Here is an 18,475-nt window from a genome sequence, read left to right as displayed (position 1 = left end):
TGTCAAAGCAGGAAGGAAAGCTGACAAAAAAATTGCTGACTTCGTTGAATGGATAGGTTAATCGATCTCAATGCCTCGTCATTAAAGCACCAGTAGATCTAACTGTAATCACAGCACCTTGCTTAGATGTGTTCTTGTGGCAGTGTAAATCAATATTTGTATCATTCTTTCAGCTGCAACCCTGATGGGTGTAAAACTGTCTATGGAGCGAGAAAGAAATTAATATCAAAACAAAGGGATACATTTACTTACTTGCAAATTCAGCAAGTACAGTTCAGTTTTTTTTAATCTTCTCTTGAATAATCATCCACAGTCATTAAGAACAAGGAAATGCTCCTAATTTTTTGTTTTGACTGACAGGAAAAAAAAAAATCTTCCAGGAAAGGGAACATCATTCTCAGAGAGAATTGATTGGTTATGTAGATTATTGCAATATTTATATATATTTACATCATATCGTGAGGCCAATACCAAGCCCGAGTGATTACCATGGGGAATGAAGTCTACTGTGATTACAGGTGGGGAAATTTGGCAAAGCTATGCAAAAATATGGGAGGTGTTTCTGCTGGGAGGTCGCTTCTTTTTGTTTTCCTGATAAATTCCTCCGTTGCCTTGGGAGATATTTTACAAGAATAAGCCAGCACTGATCCCTCACTCGCTATGACTCAGGGTAATTAGCTGGGCACATTGTATACCAACAGTCTGAATTCTGTTTAACAGGCTTGACAGGAATACAACCCAACTTACAGGCAAGGCTTTAAAAAAAGCACACATACCAAATGAATGAGGCGAAGAGTGAGGGAGACCAACGGGAAGTAATGTGTCTTAAGGAAGTCTAATTACATGTAGGCCATTAAATGAGCAGTCATTTTCTGTCACTCCACTGACTGCTTGGAGGCAATTCAGTTGGAATGTGTCACGTGCATGAAAACCAAGCCAAACTGAAACCTGACTAATATTCCTTTACTGGGAATACACCAGACTCTACCTGACGTGCTACGGGAAAGTGAGAAGAATGCAACTAGGCTGGTTAAAAATTTGCAACACACCTGTGGTTTTTGGGGTTTTTTGTTTTTGTTATTTGATCTGCTTTACTTTATTGCTTAATCTCGAGGCAAAAAAACAAAAAAAAAGAAAAGAATGGGTGGCTACTTTCATGTCATCAACAACCCATAGTGTGGAATGAGGCTGACTTTGTCTAAGCTAAGGGTGCCTCATTTGTTAACTGAGCAACTGCAGGTCAGAAATGCCCTGAGAGGAATCACACTGATTCAACTCCAAATACTTTTATCGAGTCATTGCATCAGTTTGGGGATTAAAATACAAATTGTGTGATAGAATGCCATGTGTGCAATTCAAATCAAATTGAAAGAAACATGAGGTTTCAAAAAACATACAGAAGAACAAGAGTATCATGTTTACAGTGTGGGAGAAAAGGAACCATTGGTTGACCACATAGCTGGTAGCTGGGTTGTTTTACCTGCTACGCTGGTTCTGTCTGTTTTTCATGACAACCATGTTTTCAAAGATTGTAAGTAGTATATTCAGGGTTTTCCTGTTTTTATTGCAGGTAATTTTTCACCGTATCAGCTCCACTGTATGTAAATTTATCCTCTTGAATAATGGATTATTTCTACACTATACATTACCTTGATTGATTGATTGATTGACTGATTTAGTTTTAAATACACAGGATGTGATGTTGCGATCCCTGAGACGAGCTTGCGCCTGACCGCATACCAGGTTCAAGACTAGGTGTTAAAATCCTTGCCTGTACCTCGAAACACTGATGTGAGACAGATGATGACATTTCGGGGCTGAAGGAGCTAACTATTTCACTGGGGTGGGCACCCTCCTTCTTCGACACCTTCAGAGAACTCAACCGCATCATCATCTATTATTTGTTAGGATGATTCTAAAACATACTGGGCTCATTTTCTACACAGTTTTAATTTTTCTTTTGACCACAAAGCCAACCTAAGAGTAAAACAAAAAAATAACACAGCCTAGTAGTATGAGCCAGTGTGTGCATCGCTCCTGTGGTCAGTTTAGCAGCTTCAGTTGATTATAATAGAAGTGCCCAGCTGCAACAGCCGTGTTGCCCATTGAGTAATACCATTACAAATGGGCATATTTCATCTTAATTTCAGGGAGGATGTTTCCAGTCTTAATCTTTAAACACCATATGTATGTGAAAGAGTGAGTCAGTCAGCCACATAAAGTATGTTCAAGTGTCATAATGTCCAATGCTGAGCCAATGGCAGAAGGATACTAGTTCCCACATCTATAACAACTTATCAGTTATGCATCAAAGATGAGGCTGAGGCTTACAATGAACTTGTCCAGCTCTAATAGGGTTGTATTAAGTTTTAGTGGCAGAGGAAATAAAACAGGACAGCACCAGGAGATCTGTGTCATCCCACTAAGAATACAGTGTTTCACAGCCAGGAGGACTCCAATAATTCTCTAAATTATCAGTATCAGACCGATACAGGATGATAGAAAATTCCCATATCGATGAATCAATTAGACTAAGTTATTTGTGACAAAGTTATGTGATTGAGGCAGGATGATTTAACGCCAAACCAGTAACTTACTAATAATTACAGCTCGACTGACACTGGATGATCAGTGCCGATACTGGTGTCAAGGTTAGGGTGTAAAAAAAAAAAATAAATAAATAAAAAGTTTTGCTTGAAAAAAAAAGGACAATCTATATTTTGATGAGAAAAGATCTTTCCTGTTTCTATAAAACCATTGCTAGCATGCTATGAAGGGAATTGATCACTACAAGAAATATTGAAATCATATATTAGCCGCTTAAATGTAACTCCAATGATTTTTCTTCTCAACTGGCTCTAAATGTTTCTAATATAAAGCTGCCACTCACTATAAGATCAGCTACAGCAATCAGTGTAAAGCCTGCAGACAATTTCTGAAGGTTCTTGCTGGCGTATGACATCCTATTATCTCTCTATGACAAGCCATTACCTGCACAGAGGAGCTGGCTAATGAAATAGGCAGGAGGACAGTGCGCTATCAACAAATCAAACAGATGCTCTTTACACTGAGACTCTGCGTCGCAGTAGACCACTGACGACACACCAGCTCCTCAGTTCTGTTTTACACAAGTGTTACAGTCACGCATGTAAGGAGGAAGGATTTGAAGTCAGTATGAGCTTCAAGCTGAAGCTTAATGTCTTCAGCTTTTTTTGATTTAGTATTTAGAATTCACAGCCCAGTAATAGACTAGTTAGCATGACCTTGAAAAAAATGAAAATTCTCTGTAGCCCCTTTCACACTGCACTAAAAACGCGGGTCAACACGGGTTTTTCGGCACTCTGAAAGGGTCGACGCGGGTCGACCGACTTCTTCCAGCGACCCGGGTGTTTAGCAGCTCGGCTCGGCTCGGCTCGGCTCAGCTCACCTGCAGCGTGAAAAAGGCAACCTGCGTCGTCTCAGGTTTCACGCGACCTTCCTGTCGCATCCTGATTTTGTCACTGTGCTGCCTGTCAGGCTTCGCCTGTAGCTTCTTCGGCTCCCTTCCTGACTCACCAAAAACTCCATCCTCCTTCGCTGCATTAGCGCTCAGACATTTTCCAATCTGCGCCGAGTTTGTATGCTTTGCAAAAGACAACATTGCAATGCAAGCAACGACAACACTCACATCTGACTTGGCGACATCCACGTTGTCGTTTGTTTACTTCTCAGTGTTCCAGCGTAGGTTTGATGACGACGGTGACGTCAGCGCGATGACGTACGAGAGAGAAAAACGGCATGCAGCCCTCACACCGGGAGTTCAGACCCAGGTCTTCTGGAAGCTTGAATGCGCCCTAATGACGTGCAAACGCGGGTCCAAAAACCCGCGTTGACACGAGTTTTTCAGTGTGAAAGGGGTATAAGTGATCTGTCTGAGTTTACCGTTTTTGGCTTCAGATTACATTGTCTTACATTAATATGCTAAAACAGTGGTTCCCAAACTTTTTTAAGTTATGTACCCCCTGAAACATTCATCTGCCGGCCATGCACCCCTCTTCCTCCATAAATGGCACTATCACCACGGCTACCACCACTCACCGGACATGCTAATAGAAGCAGCTGAAGAGACAGGTTCCACTGCTCCCATGGATGTGAGATGAGGATATTTTGACCCTTAATGGATATGATTAGCAACATATTTGGAGACAATTTTCAGAGGGTATGTCAGAATCTTTTGGCGTGCTCCCTTATTTAACTTTGTGTACCTCTTGGGGTACGTTTTGTTTGAAGACAAACAACAAATTAGCTTCTTTAAATTTAATAACAACGTATAATCAAATACTGCATGACCACCATTTAGTTTCAGTTTTGTAGGTCAAATTAAAGAGGTGGAACCTGTTAGTTTAAAGCTATAAGGGGGATAAATGCATAAAAATCAATATGCAGTTAAACAAAATGTAAATATAGAATATTGACACTAAAACATCACAACCTTAAATCTCCCAGATTTTGGGCTTTCTGTTTTTTTTTCTAAAAATAAAAATAAGATGTTTTTACATTAAACAAGAAAAACTAAACTACTTCAACTTGTATTTTATACTCCCAACAATGTGTATCAGTCTCTGCATTCCAGTACCACTCAAGTTGTAGTCTAAATGCAGCCTTAGAGGATTTACATGCAGAAAAGTAAAATAATTCAAATATGAATCTAGGAAACTTAAGTAATTGTTCATTAAAGCATATCAGCCCCACCCGTGTTGACTCACACACTACACAGACGATGAGCTCAGCAAACAGAAGAATCACACTCAAACAATCCGGCCTATTAATTTTGCACTGTTAGCGAATTGTACAGCTATGCTGCTGCGATAAAGATATAAGATGAACAGGGAACCCAGGTGCTTGTAACTCCCCGAGCAGTGATGCCACCGCGGCCGCCATCCATCTCTCATCTGTCTCTCTGGCGGTCAGTACACTCACTCACCCACACTCACTGTCTGGTTTCCTCTGTCTTTCATTTCAGCCTTCAGTCAACTCCTCCTCTGTCTAGATCTCTCTCTTTGTCTCTCTCGTATACACACATATACAGACACACACACACACACACACACACACAAACACACACACACACACACAAGTGATGAAGGCTTCTCAGGTGATGGCTTCCTTCGACAGATTAGAAATCCCATAATTATAATACATAGACTAATTTTTTTGTTTGTCTTCTTTGGGATTTATCAAATTTGGGGAACACCAACAAATGACTTCACCTCTGCAGTGGAACATTAAGAGCTTGACACAAACACAATGTGAAATTAGACTCTTAGATGTTGTGGCTACAAGTGCAACAGTAAATACTAACACTACTATGTTTACATGTCTAATACCTGGATATGTTAGACATAATTCTCGATGGGGGCACTGGAAATGATGTCCACTAGTGAAAATTAGTATATTTTTTTGAATATATTCCAGATATATTCACCTCTGATATTTTCTGCGTACCTTCCTGAACAATAAGCTGCTGTGACAGGGAGACATGAGGGACAAGTGGAAGCTTAAGTGCTTCAGTGAGAAATGAATCTACTTTAAACAGTGCATACCTTCGACACAGCAATATGATGTCAGTAACCCTGCTGATATATTTGGAGCCAGAGGACCTCAACCAACCCCATCCATCCAACAACTTTCTAACGCTTATCCTGTTCGGTTCGCAGGGGGGCTGGACCCTATCCTAGCAGGCTTTGGGCGTGAGGCAGGGTTCACCCTGGATGGGTCGCCAGTCCATCACAGGGCTAACACATATAGACAGACAACCATTCACACTCACAGTCATACCTACGATCAATATAGAGTATCCAATTAACCTAGTCCCTACTTGATGTCTTTGGACTGTGGGAGGAAGCCGGAGTACCTGGAGAGAACCCACGCAGGCACAGGGAGAACATGCAGACTCCACACAGAAAGATCCCGGCCTGAGCTGGTGCTCAAACCCGGAACCTTCTTGCTGTGAAGCGACAGTGCTAACCACTGCACCACCGTGCTGACTCAACCAACCCCAAAGTAAAAAAAAAAAAAATTAATTGTAAAAATAAAAAAATTAAAGCTGCAAGCAGCGTTGTTAGGGCCTGAGCCCCCGTGCAACCGCCGGCCCGAGTCCAACAGTGTATTGGCCAAGTCTGTGGGCCTTGTAGTTTAGGAGTTAGAGGCCTGAGTCTGATCAGAGACTGAGAGCAGAGCTGAGAGCTGGCCCTTTAAGAACCCCTCCCCCGCTGCACTGTCTCTGATATGTGCTAGAGTGGAGAGAGAGGAGGATTAACAGAATTGTAGTGTGGAAAAGTGGAATAAATTGGCATACGTTGGTCAAGAGTGACACATAATACCATATTTTTGTAGGGATTTTCGTCAGGAATGCAGTGGTGTGTTTGTAAAAGCTGTGGGATGTCTGGTGTAGACATGAGAAGCGTTTGTTTGACAGTATGTACCCTGAGAGGACACGCTCTCCCCATAGGCTTCCATTGTAAGCGTGAAACGTGTCTCCCCCACTTTGATGGCTTGTAAAATCCAAACCGAGCAATTCATATAAAAACCTTTAAAGATTTTTGAAGAGCAGAGTTGTGTGATTAATGTGTGTAAGTTTGGACGCAATATCATGAATGCCCTAGGAGGAGATTTTGTTCGGGGTGTAAAAAAAGTCCTCATTTTGACAGTTTTGTCCAAATTGTGGACATTCTATTGTAGATAGGTGAGGGGTCAGAGTGAATTTTTCGTCTTGATGAGACGAGTCCAACCGTGTTGGTCCCATGTTTGTGGGACATTCGTGGGAGGAGTTATAGCGCTGCAAATTATCTTAAAATTATCTCTTAGTTGTGTGGCTCCGTAGGTGGCGCTATAGACTTTTGTTGTGTTTTTTTTTTTTTTTTTGATTAGTGAATGTTTAGCCAGACCGGTGGTGGTGGAAGTGTGCCGAATTTCAGCGAATTTCATGCATGTTCAGGGGGTGAAATTACATTACGTTACGCGCATAATGTGCATATTGCGCGCGCTCATTGACAGCAAGAACAGTCTAGTACCAGGTTTTGAATGGGTGTGTATGTGAAAACCGGCTCCAGGCCGTCCGGCCGAGCTGCCTCATGGGTGTTGGGGGGGGGGGGGGGGGGGCTGGGACACTGTTTCCTGTGTGTTTTTAGTGTTTGTAGTGCTGCTGAGGTGTTGCTCTGCCAAGCAAACATAATAGGGTCTTCGCCTAAAGTACCTTCAGGCTCAGGCCCTAAAAATAGATTTGCTTCCACATTTAATGGGTTCTTCCTTTAGCGCATGATACACGCTCCAAATTTGGCAAAAATCAGCAGTAAAAATTTGACATAATCCTGAAAATATTTGAACCCACTGCACAAATTTATCCCCCTAAGCTTATTTATTTGCACAGTAACACTACTCTTTTGTCCTCTTGCTTTCATTAAAGCACGTTTCACTACCAGATCTTTGACCGAGACGAGAAATTATAACTTTCCACAATGACTTCATCTGAAATCCGCTCTGTAACCCGGATGAGATTTGGAGTTAGTGCAGAAGCATCAAGTTGACCAAGAACGCATGAAGCATCTGAAATCTACAACGAACCCCATTTGACAGCAACCGGGACCAAAGTAAATTGAGCGTGTCGACACGGTCGGAGGAAATTTAACACAAACACATTTGCGTACATGCAGCGGAAGGAATTGTGACTCGGTTACCGTGTCATTAATATCCATCTGCCTGATTTGACCCTGTGCTCTTAAATTCTGCAGAGATGCTGCATTTATCATACAGCAAATGCTATAAATTAGACTTTAACGAAAAAGGTCGATTTCAACTACTTAAAGTATGTGTTTAGAATTTGAACTCTGCCTTGCAGAAACAGCCCTAGTCACTAGGGGTGCACTATCACCTCCAGCGTCTCAAAGATGGGTCACACCTTAGACACCTCACACTCACCCGTGCTGCTCGCGTCACCTGTGTGGTGGTGGAATGAATCAATAATGGCACAAACGGTTACCTCTTCAAATAGCTCCAGGCTGTAGGTATTGTCGTCATCCGCAAAGAAAACCACCCCGGGATCTGCTTTGGTCCGGTGCTGCCGAAGCCACGTGAGAGCCCAGTTCCTCTGTTCAGTGGCGCGTGGCATCCCGGGGTGCTTGAACCTTCGGGGTGTGAAGTAATTCAGGTGCGTGTACGGCACGCCGCACTTGGCCAGGAAGCGCGTCACCAGCTCCGTGCGCGCTGTCGAGTCCTCCACTATGATCCAGTGGAACCGGGGTACCTGGCGGAAGGCGTGTGCCAGACGGGTCAGCTCCGCTTTCTGCACCGGACGTTTGTAAGTCGGAGTGATGGCGTAGATGATCGGCGTTGCGGAGCGGTTCCGCGTGCTCCCTACCCCTTGTGTGGTGGTTTTGGCTGTCCGCTGTGCCCGGTCCATCCAAAGAGCTCCTGGTGCCCGGATCGGCGACTTACTGTCGATATCGATCATGATGATGACAATTAGGACCCAGGGTAGCAGGATGAAGAAGCGGCTGAAAATCACTGATCTCATGGCGAGACTCAAGTTCCGTGCGCCCGCTCTTTCACTCACTCCATCTCAAACGGGAGGACACTGCTCTCATCTCAAAGGACCCTCAAAGCTTTTAAATCCCCTTCTTTTTCATTTGCGGTCAAAAAACAAAAAGCACCATTTTCAACCAATTTCAGAGTCAGGCTGGGCTTTAAAGCAAAACAACCTGGGGCTGCGCTCCTCGTCCCGGCGGTACTGTTTCCCCCGAAGTCTCCCTCCTCCTCCTCCTCCTCTCTTGGATGGGACCTGTCCTCGTCCAGTTCACTCTCACAATCCCTAGTAAATAATTCCCATGTAAACTAGTCCGTCAGTGCGTGCTCCTGGAGGGGAAAAATAAGACGAAAGGGTCCTCCTTCTAGGTGTGCGCCGCCGTGGAGCATCACTTGGCGAGGACGATGCGCGGCTCTGAGCGCGTGAATATGAAGGCAAGAGGGGGGAGGAGCAGGTGCAGAGGGAGGGGGGGGGGGTCTGGGGAGGAGAGAACACGCGAGGAGCGAGGTGTGGGAGGGCTTGTGTGTGTGTGTGTGTGTGTGTGTGTGTGTGTGTGTGTGTGTGTGTGAACGTTCGAGAATAAAACAGATATACACAAACACAGATAGACTACGAGAGACATGTGTCAGGAATTAACCAGGAATAAACTAAAATAAAAATAAAAAATCGGAAGACTGGAACTTAGCACGGGGGACCCAGATGTTACATCGTCATAAAATGATTGATTTAGTTTTTGCAAGGCAAGACACTCCCTTTATACACTTTATAATGGAAACTAAAATATATTTCAAATACTGATTGAATGGACAAGAATTAAATCCCAGCTCCTGAAGTATAGTCTCATATGGTGATGATGCAATGCAGATGCAAACAGGATGGGGGGGGGGGGGGCAGAGTCAGAATTTTTTGGTGATATGATGTGTGCACTTATTAATCCAAAATGAGTTTATGAGAAATAGCCATGTTTGAAGGATAACAGTAAATCATAATTCCTGGACATACCCTCTATATTTGGATTTGGGGCTGGATGACTTTCATAAACTAAATGTAATCCTTTTGACTGATACTACAACATTTACATGTTAGTAAATTAAATATCTTTTTATTGGAACTGCTGACTTTCATTTTTTTGTTTACATGTCAACACATGCAGACAAGAGATGATATGTTGATGTTTTATTTGCTGTTCAACTTGCAGTTTTGTTGTTGTTGTTTTTTTGCTGCTTTGTCTGCAGCACTTTTTTTTTAATTGCTGCTAAATTGTGCTTAATTGAATTGAGTTTTGCCCTCTCTTGTTAATTCTAGCGAGGTTATACAGATTATAACAATAACATGCACAAACTTATACCTGTCAAGGTCTACCACTCTCTGGAACTCTCTCGGCCTAGATTCTCAGCCTTATAACCAGAATTAAATCCGCTATGATCACCAACAGGACAGTGTGACTCTCTCAGAGGACAAAATTATGCAGTCAAATCCAGGCATAAAAATAACCCTTCTCCCTTGTGTCATGAGCACCATCCTTGACTGGCCATGTCTGATTCTCAGATCAAGCAGAGGTCGTTGGTCTAATGTGAATAAAAGATCTTGAAATGTTTTAGGTTTCAGCCAAGATGCTGTGATGGCTAATTATACACAGAATATGGATCAAGAGAGCCTTTCGGGAGGAATGAGGGGAAAAAAAATCACTGGACCATATCAATGGAGTTCACACTAAACTAATAGCAGGCAAACACTCTTAATTTCACACCTTTGGTTCTTTGGGTTAGACAGCAGCCTGGGGATGTTGGAAAGGATGGTGGTAACAAACTGTGTTACATTTTAGTTCTATGTTTGCTTTTTCGAGATTTATTAGTTCTTTTGTCCTCAAACAAAATAGCTTTTAGAGGCTTAATCAATCTAATGCTCGGTGATTTGGGTGAAAACCAAGTAATGAGCTTAGCCAATGATAAATCGACTGATGTGATGACGGCAAATGGTTTAATAAGCTCCATTCCAATATTAAATTGTTATGCTTTATCAACTCTGATTGCTTGCTCCTCCATCTGTTCACGCACAATGAGCAATTTGGAAGCAAAAATGAATCATCAAGTAAAATGTGATTGTAAATGAGAATTTTTTTGATTGAAATTGCCTCAGATATTATTAGTAGTAGCCAACATGGTGTGACTATTTATTTCACGCTCAGGACCATGAAAAAAAAAAAGACAGAAAGATGAAAATCCTACATTTTGAGCTGAGACTAGCCTTCATGCAACATGACAAGTAGAAACAAGTTGTTAAATGACTGATACTGGAGTCTTTGCACCATCCTGCCATGCAGGCTGCCTTACCTGTTCATCACCTGACATGTCTGCCCCACCCCTCTGTCATGTTCATTTCCCCTGGAGCTTTCCAGAGTGTTTCAAGTCTTTGTTTAGTGGCCTGTTTGACATTTTACTGTTCTGGTTGACTCTTCTGCTCTAATAGTTGTATTTCTGGTGGCAAACAGTTCTAAAATTTGATTGTGTGAGTGTGGGTGAGTAAATTTGATTTGATTTGACGTCAGACCCACAGCCACGTCCTCAGTAATCGATTAAGATCAAAAACCAGCTGAAATATTGGACATTTGAAATATGATTTGTCAATGAGTACAGACATATCAACTTCAAATGTGATATCAGTCAAGGTTCATGATCAATTTAGCATTTTACCACAGAGTGAGGGATGAATTAACGAACAACAAGTTAAGCTCAACCTGTTCTTTACAAAAACATAAAAGATGATCCAAAGAGTCTTACAACTGATGGAGAACAAAAGCTGTTTCAGTCCTGAGCTCATCACAGGGAGTGGAGACCGGCAACTGTTAATGCACGCTAGATGTCCGAAAAACATTCAGGACATTTTTATAATTGGCACGAGTACTGGAAACAGGTGGTGGACATTTTAGAATTAATACATGAAAATAAAGCATTTCTTTTCGTGAAGAAGAAATCAATGTTATCTGCCTTGCACATGAATCAGAAGTTGGGTGTTGTGAGAACAACACTGTGACAAACGCAGGATCACATGTAAATCTACCTGAAGCCAAAAGTCGTTCCTTTATGAGTTTATAAAACAAAATAACTCATTCAAATAATCCCATAAATATTGTACAGTTGATCTGTAGAGTTGATTTTTTTCAACAATCAGTAACACGTTGGTAGACAAGCGTTCACGTGGTGGATACGGTTAACAAATTCAAGCAGGTGGACTTAAAAGTTCGTTTCTAAAGCTGTCATATAGCCGTCACGCTTGACCCAAATAAGTGAGGCTGTTGAGTTCATTGCTGTATTCATTTTTTTTCAGTTTGTTCCTGTTCCATTTTTTCTTAGGAAGCTGTTAGAAAAGCCAAAACAAAGATAGAAACCTAAATGTTTTGTTTGAATATATTATTCTTTTACTCTCTTATATCTCACAGCCCTGGCTGGTATTATGTATAAACCAGTAAACAAGCTGGTCCCAGTAAAGTCAACCTGCATGATGTATGTCACGGTAACAGTAGCTTTGACACTGACCTGAGTCAGCTACCTGCCACTAGTGGGGGAATGTTTCTGAGTCTGACGGCTTGGCGATTACGTAGCATCATGTCAAATGTCAGGTGTTTTTGTGATGGAGAGCAGCCAGGGACACAGTTTTGTTGGAGGACAGAGGTCCACTGAGGACCTCATCATCATCATCGTTATTATTATTAGGGTTAGTAGTAGTAGTTGTAGTAGTAGTAGTAGCATTTGCATTGTTACTACAGTATAAGAAGGAATTTCACTGCTGAGATCAATGCAGGTCTGGGAGCAATGCTAATTTCCATTTCTTAAATGAATCAGGTATATATAACAATGATAATGCCAGTAATGATAATAATAGTGATAATAATGATAATAAAATGAATAACTTATCCGTAAAGCTACAACTAAGAGCCTAAAAAGGTTTTTGTGGGTGAAACTGGCAGTGAGCCATGTAAAAGTTCTGCTGCAAATGAAGGTTTTTAAGCCTTCTTGGAAAGCATCAACAGCCAAACGATCAAGGAAAGTATTCCTCAGAGCAGAAGGAGGAGCCGAGTAAAGATCCTATTCCCCGTGATGCGTAGCTTGGTCCTGGGGGATGGGGAGGGTTACTATTTCTGGAAAGGAGGGTCCTTTAGGTAGGGGGAATGATGCCATGGATTCCATGGTGGGTTCGTAGGGAAATTCTGTGTTGTCTCCTGACAGAAGACATGAGGGTACGATGTGTTCGTCAAGGGAGGACCTGGCATGAAGTGTATTTTTTTTAAACATTTTTAACAGAATTAACAGCTTCAGACTATCCCAAATTGCATTCATGCTGCTCCTACTGATAGTTATCAGAGGGCCCAGTAGCAATCTGTTTTAGATGGATTAACACTTGCTGAGAAGTTTTGATGAGTAGAGCACAGGAGAGGAGAGACAAGCTCTTGATGCTGAAAATCAGCAACAGACTGAAGAGACCATCACTCCGAGGTGAAATGAAGAGTAAATAAATCAGTTGGCAATGAAAGAGCAACACTTATCTCAGGAATCTCTTTAATTTTTTGAATGTGTGGAATAATAGAGGTTGTCTACACGTCACCTGCCACAAACATGAGCAATGCTGTGGATATGTTTTGTTTTGCTTTTTATTTAGGCACAAGCACCATTTTATTGGTGTTTGGAAAAGCTCATGGTTTGTGTTGGTTTTGAAAATAGAAAAGAACAAAAGTCAAAGATGTCTGGAAATTTTGTTGCCAGACACACAGCAGCACTTTTTCCAGCATCTTACTCCTGGCTCGTGATTATAACGAGTTATACATTCAAATTATAGCGCATTACTCTTCATACGTAACATGAACAGTAATGAAACATGAAACAATAAGGACCAGCAGCTTTTGAAATGTATTGGAACATCCTGAGTGTGCTTCTGTTTGACCTTCCCTTCAACATCAAGCCCTGAACTGTGTCCTTATGCAAAAATGTTCTTATCCTCTGCCATCTCTCCCACCGTGATGCTGATGTAATGTGATGCTCATATCTGAAAGACTTTGACACTGAATCTGAGCACTGGCTTTTTATCCCAGTCTTAATATCCCAAAAACTAAATCAAGTTACAGATGAGTACACTCATCAATCCAGAGCACTTTTATCATCCAACTACAAACTATCCAACACAAGCAGCTGTATGTAAACCACTTTATGGAATACATCACAGATGCACATCACAGTCACACTGTAGTGACAATGAATATGACAATAATTTCTTTAAATGAGATGAGATGGAGGGCGGCACGGTGGTGCAGTGGTTAGCGCTGTTGTCTCACAGCAAGAAGGTTCTGGGTTCGAGTCCCAGCTCGGGCACGGGATCTTTCTGTGTGGAGACTGCATGTTCTCCCTGTGCCTGCATGCGTTCTCTCCATGTACTCCGGCTTCTTCCCACTGTCCAAAGACATGCAATTGGGGACTAGGCTGATTGATACTCTAAATTGACCGTAGGTATGACTGTGAGTGTGAATGGTTGTTTGTCTCTATGTGTTGGCCCTGTGATGGACTGGCGACCTGTCCAAGGTGAACCCCGCCTCTCACCTCACCGCCTCTAGATGCTGGGATGGGCTCCAGCCCACCCACCCCCCCCGCGACCCTTCATAGGAACAAGCGGAAGACAATGGATGGATGGATGGAGATGAGATGGAGTCCTCTCCTCATCTCTTCTCATAGAAAAACAAAACAAAACAAAACCCTTTGGCAGCAGGAATCATATTTGCACATTGAAAATTGTAGCAAATTATTGTAGCAAAGGCCCGAGGAGATGATCACCAAACGTCACCTTTTCAGTGGGAGGTGTCTGACAGCCTGTTTTAGAAACATGACAGCAACCCTGCAACTTTGTTTTCACAACTCTTTTTATGATAAAATTAAAATGTATACTTTAACAACATCTTGTGAGTACCGAGATGAAATACAACAAATCATTAGGTGTTTTAATAACTCTTTGGAAGATATTTGCTTGAGTGTCTTAGTTCGACAAAATGATCTTCGACGAAGTAACAATACCAAGTGGCAATTTCATTTGAATATGTGGTTTGGCAACCCTTTTTCATCCAGGCCTCTTGGCAGAATGTCTCATAGCTATGTAGTTCTGCAGGGCAAAACCTAGCAGTATCAGCGTAAGGGTTCTAAGATTGTGAAACGATAAAAAAAATATTTTGAGGGCCATTGCTTTCTTTTGGCCTACGTCAACATCAGACCTGTAAGGCCGCTTTACAAGGAAATGACTTTTTTTCTAGCCTGTCCGGTCTATCTAGTCCATTTAAATACTTCTTTATTTAGTCATGCAGCTACCGATTGTGTTCACTGCTGCTTTAAAAGTGGTTTGAGATTGCAGTTATCTTGTCAGTCCAACGTCATGTGATGATCTGTAGCCTGATAGAACAAACACAGCACAAATTCAATGTATCCTCCCCCACCTGTCATCACAGTATAATTCCTATTTGACTTGCGGACTGTGTTACAGATGTAAATGAAAGATGCCTGACAGGACAGTTGGGTCAAAAAAGAGAGCAGGCTGTGTGTGACAGTTACAGAAAGACTGCTGTCTCTTGGGTTTCTAGCAAGAATGTGGTTAGCAGCCTATCGTGATGGCAGAGTAAACAAATTCAGACTTTAAACAGAAAACAATTCGCCGTCAATATTTCTCATTTTATTTATGTCTTTGTTAAATACACATACATCAACAAATACTTATTCAGTACTTGAATGTACTCGTACTTATTCTTATTTTACTGTCGTTTGTTGTAGTCCAACAAATTCTCTTGGCCCATGAGGTCCACATTTAATATCACCACCTCAGGAACATTGTCGAACTTTGTCCCATCCTCACAGCGTCACTCACTGGCACTCTTAATCTCACGAGGGAGTCAATTTTGTGTGGCTGCCAGATTTGCAGTACAGCAGTAGAACAACTAGCACTAGAGTGGATGATAATCCTCTGTAGAAGACAATTCACTGATTTGCGCTGATTCATCCATGACATCTATTAGGTCTTGTTCTTCAAAAATGTTATAATTACATCATCAAATATGTTTCCCATCAATATATACTACTCAGCCAGTCCTTACAGAAAAAAAAAAAAAATTTTCTGGTGTTACTTTACCAACAGAGAAGGTCTAGAACCACAGTTGACCCTGATGGAATAGTGCATGTGAGTTGTTTTTTTGTTTTTTTTGTAAGACAGGACTAAGAACTTGTCATTTGAACGTGTCTTAGAATAATATTATCCACCTGCTGACTAATGCTTGGTAAAGTTTGATGAGACAGACTTTTTTTGTGTGTCTGATGTGTTTTTTTTTCTTTTTAATTTTGTTTATGTTTTACATGGTAAATGTGTCTGCCGATAAAAGTTGATCCATTCATTGATTAACCAGTGTACCAAAGGTTAGTTGCATTGATAGAGTCAGCTTCAATGCACACTTCCCGATTACGGGTTTTATTGTCAATTCCCCTTCCATGTTACTTGATATAGCCCTTGATTATGGAAGTTAACTTGTGTCTTTATTAGGCAGTCAAAAAAATAATCATTGTCTGTGCAAGACTTTCCGCGCTGCAATAAAAAAACAGCTTTGAAAGGAAAAATTTCACGTTCAAGCAAGTCAAATTAATTTCCTGTTAAAAGATGAAATTTATCCTGATGTTGTACCTCTGTAACAAGTAAATCTTAAATGAGCTGCAAAGTTTACTTTCTCTGATTTTTACACCAATGCTGTACTGTTGTTGACCATGCTTTTGCGTGTTACATCATTGAGTCTGCCACTCTCCTCACCCCGTCTTCCTCAACTTTCTGATTAATTTCTAAAAATAATTTTTCATTCAACTTACCCTGATGAACAAAGCTTTGTGATTTGTCTCTGTCTTGTGCAGCAAGCAATCCAATCATGACTCAGGTTTACATCAAGTGACAGACATTCTTAATCTTTATCATGACATGCTGAAGATTCATTCGGGGCAGAGTCATTCATTTATTGACTGCCGCAAGCCAGTCAGAGGTCCCTAGAATAAATATTCAGTCGGTGTGTACATCCGCAAAGAGAATGTCAGACTCGGTGGTGTTCTCTGGACCTCTGCTTAATAGGACCAGCAACTGCATGTTTAGCTGCATGTCATTGTTCAACCTCTGGCTGTCAACATGGTGTCCAGCAAACAAAGTGGGCTTCATTGATAACTGGATAACTTTTTGGGGGAGACCTAGTCTGACTAGGAGAGACAGCATTAATACCATGTTGGATGGAGCTGCTCTCATCTCTAGAAATATGATCCAGTTTATTATAGAACCAAAACCCTGACAACCCAGAGTCGAGACCAGGAGGCTGAGCTGCAGTCTTACACGCTTCTCTGTGCGTCAACTAGGGGACAGTTAACCACCCAAACCACCATAGAGACTGTGTCTGTCCCCAAGCACTTATTCACTCAAATAATATTAGATGAGTAGTCAGTCAGAAAAACCTAATCAAAAATGAACACGACCACCGAATTATTTCAAAGGAATATAAAAATTAAGTGTGGACTATAAACTATCAAATTTCTGATGCCAAAAACGGTATTAGTGAATGAATTAATAGCTGACAATTGCACTTGTTCTGTCTGACCAAAACCTGGCTGTTAGTCATGCTCGATGAGTATGTTAGTCGAAGTGAATCCACTCCCCCTAGTCACATTAACACTCATATTCCTGCAGGCTCTGGCCGAGGAGGTGGAGTTGCTGCCATTTTTGACAGTCTAGTAATAAATCCCAAACCCAAAATAAGTCTGAATTAATTTGAAAGCCTGATTCTTAGTTTGTCTCATCCAGCCTGGAAATCTCTACAGCCTCTTTTATTTATTGTTGTGTTCCACCCTCCTGGTCCTTACTCTGAATTATTATCTGAATTCTCAGAGTATATGTATATTGATATATAGTCTTCGTCTTCGTCGTCCTCCGCTTCATCCGGTGGGTCCGGGTCGTGGGGGCAGCAGTCTCAGCAAGGAAGCCCAGACTGCCCTCTCCCCAGCCACTTCAACCAGCTCTTCCGGAAGGATCCCGAGGCGTTCCCAGGCCAGCCGAGAGATATAATCCCTCCACCGTGTCCTGGGTGGGCCTCGAGGCCTCCTCCCAGTTGGACATGCCTGGAAAACCTCCAGAGGGAGGCGCCCAGGAGGCATCCTCACCAGATGCCCGAACCACCTCAACCGGCTCCTCTCGACATGGAGGAGCAGCGGTTCTACTCTGAGTCCCTCCCGAATGACTGAGCTTCTCACCCTATCTCTAAGGGAGAGCCCAGTCACCCTGCGGAGGAAACTCATTTCAGCCGCTTGTATTCGCGATCTTGTTCTTTCGGTCATTACCCAAAGCTCATGACCATAGGTGAGGATTGGAATGTAGATTGACCGGTAAATTGAAAGCCTCGCCTTTTGGCTAAGCTCCCTCTTCACCACAACAGACTGGTTTAGCAACCGCAAGACTGCAGATGCCGCCCCAATCCGCCTGTCAATCTCCCGCTCCATCTTACCCTCACTCGTGAACAAGACCCCGAGATACTTAAACTCCTCCACCTGAGGTAAGACCCCCCCCCCGACCCGGAGTGGGCAAACCACCCTTTTCCTGCTGAGGACCATGGCCTCAGACTTGGAGGTGCTGATTCTCATCCCAGCCGCTTCACATTCGGCTGCAAACTGTCCCAGCAAGAGCTGGAGGTCGTGGCCCGATGGCGCTAAGAGGACTACGTCATCCGCAAACAGCAAAGACGACATCCTCCCGCCACCAAACTCAACCCCCTCCACCACCCGGCTGCGCCTAGAAATTCTGTCCATAAAAGTTATGAACAGAACCAGTGACAAAGGGCAGCCTTGGCGGAGTCCAACCCTCAATGGGAACAAGTCC

General features: G+C 42.3%; 1 protein-coding gene across 1 annotated transcript in view; it reads right to left on the bottom strand.

The window, feature by feature from the left end:
* b3gat2 (beta-1,3-glucuronyltransferase 2 (glucuronosyltransferase S)) overlaps positions 1-8,951 on the bottom strand; it is a 52,270-nt gene extending 43,319 nt beyond the window's left edge. Inside the window, exon 1 of the mRNA XM_086179581.1 lies at positions 8,018-8,951. Within this exon, the coding sequence (XP_086035707.1) occupies positions 8,018-8,551 (534 nt within the window). The 5' untranslated portion in view covers positions 8,552-8,951. The remainder of the gene's footprint in view (positions 1-8,017) is intronic.
* Between the last annotated feature and the right edge of the window lie 9,524 nt (positions 8,952-18,475).

Source organism: Aulostomus chinensis, chromosome 16 (genome assembly GCF_037954235.1).
Source record: "Aulostomus chinensis isolate RoL2024-O1b breed Wild chromosome 16, RoL_Achi_v1.0, whole genome shotgun sequence".
Lineage (NCBI taxonomy): Eukaryota > Metazoa > Chordata > Actinopteri > Syngnathiformes > Aulostomidae > Aulostomus > Aulostomus chinensis.
This window is presented reverse-complemented; position numbering and strand designations above follow the sequence as displayed.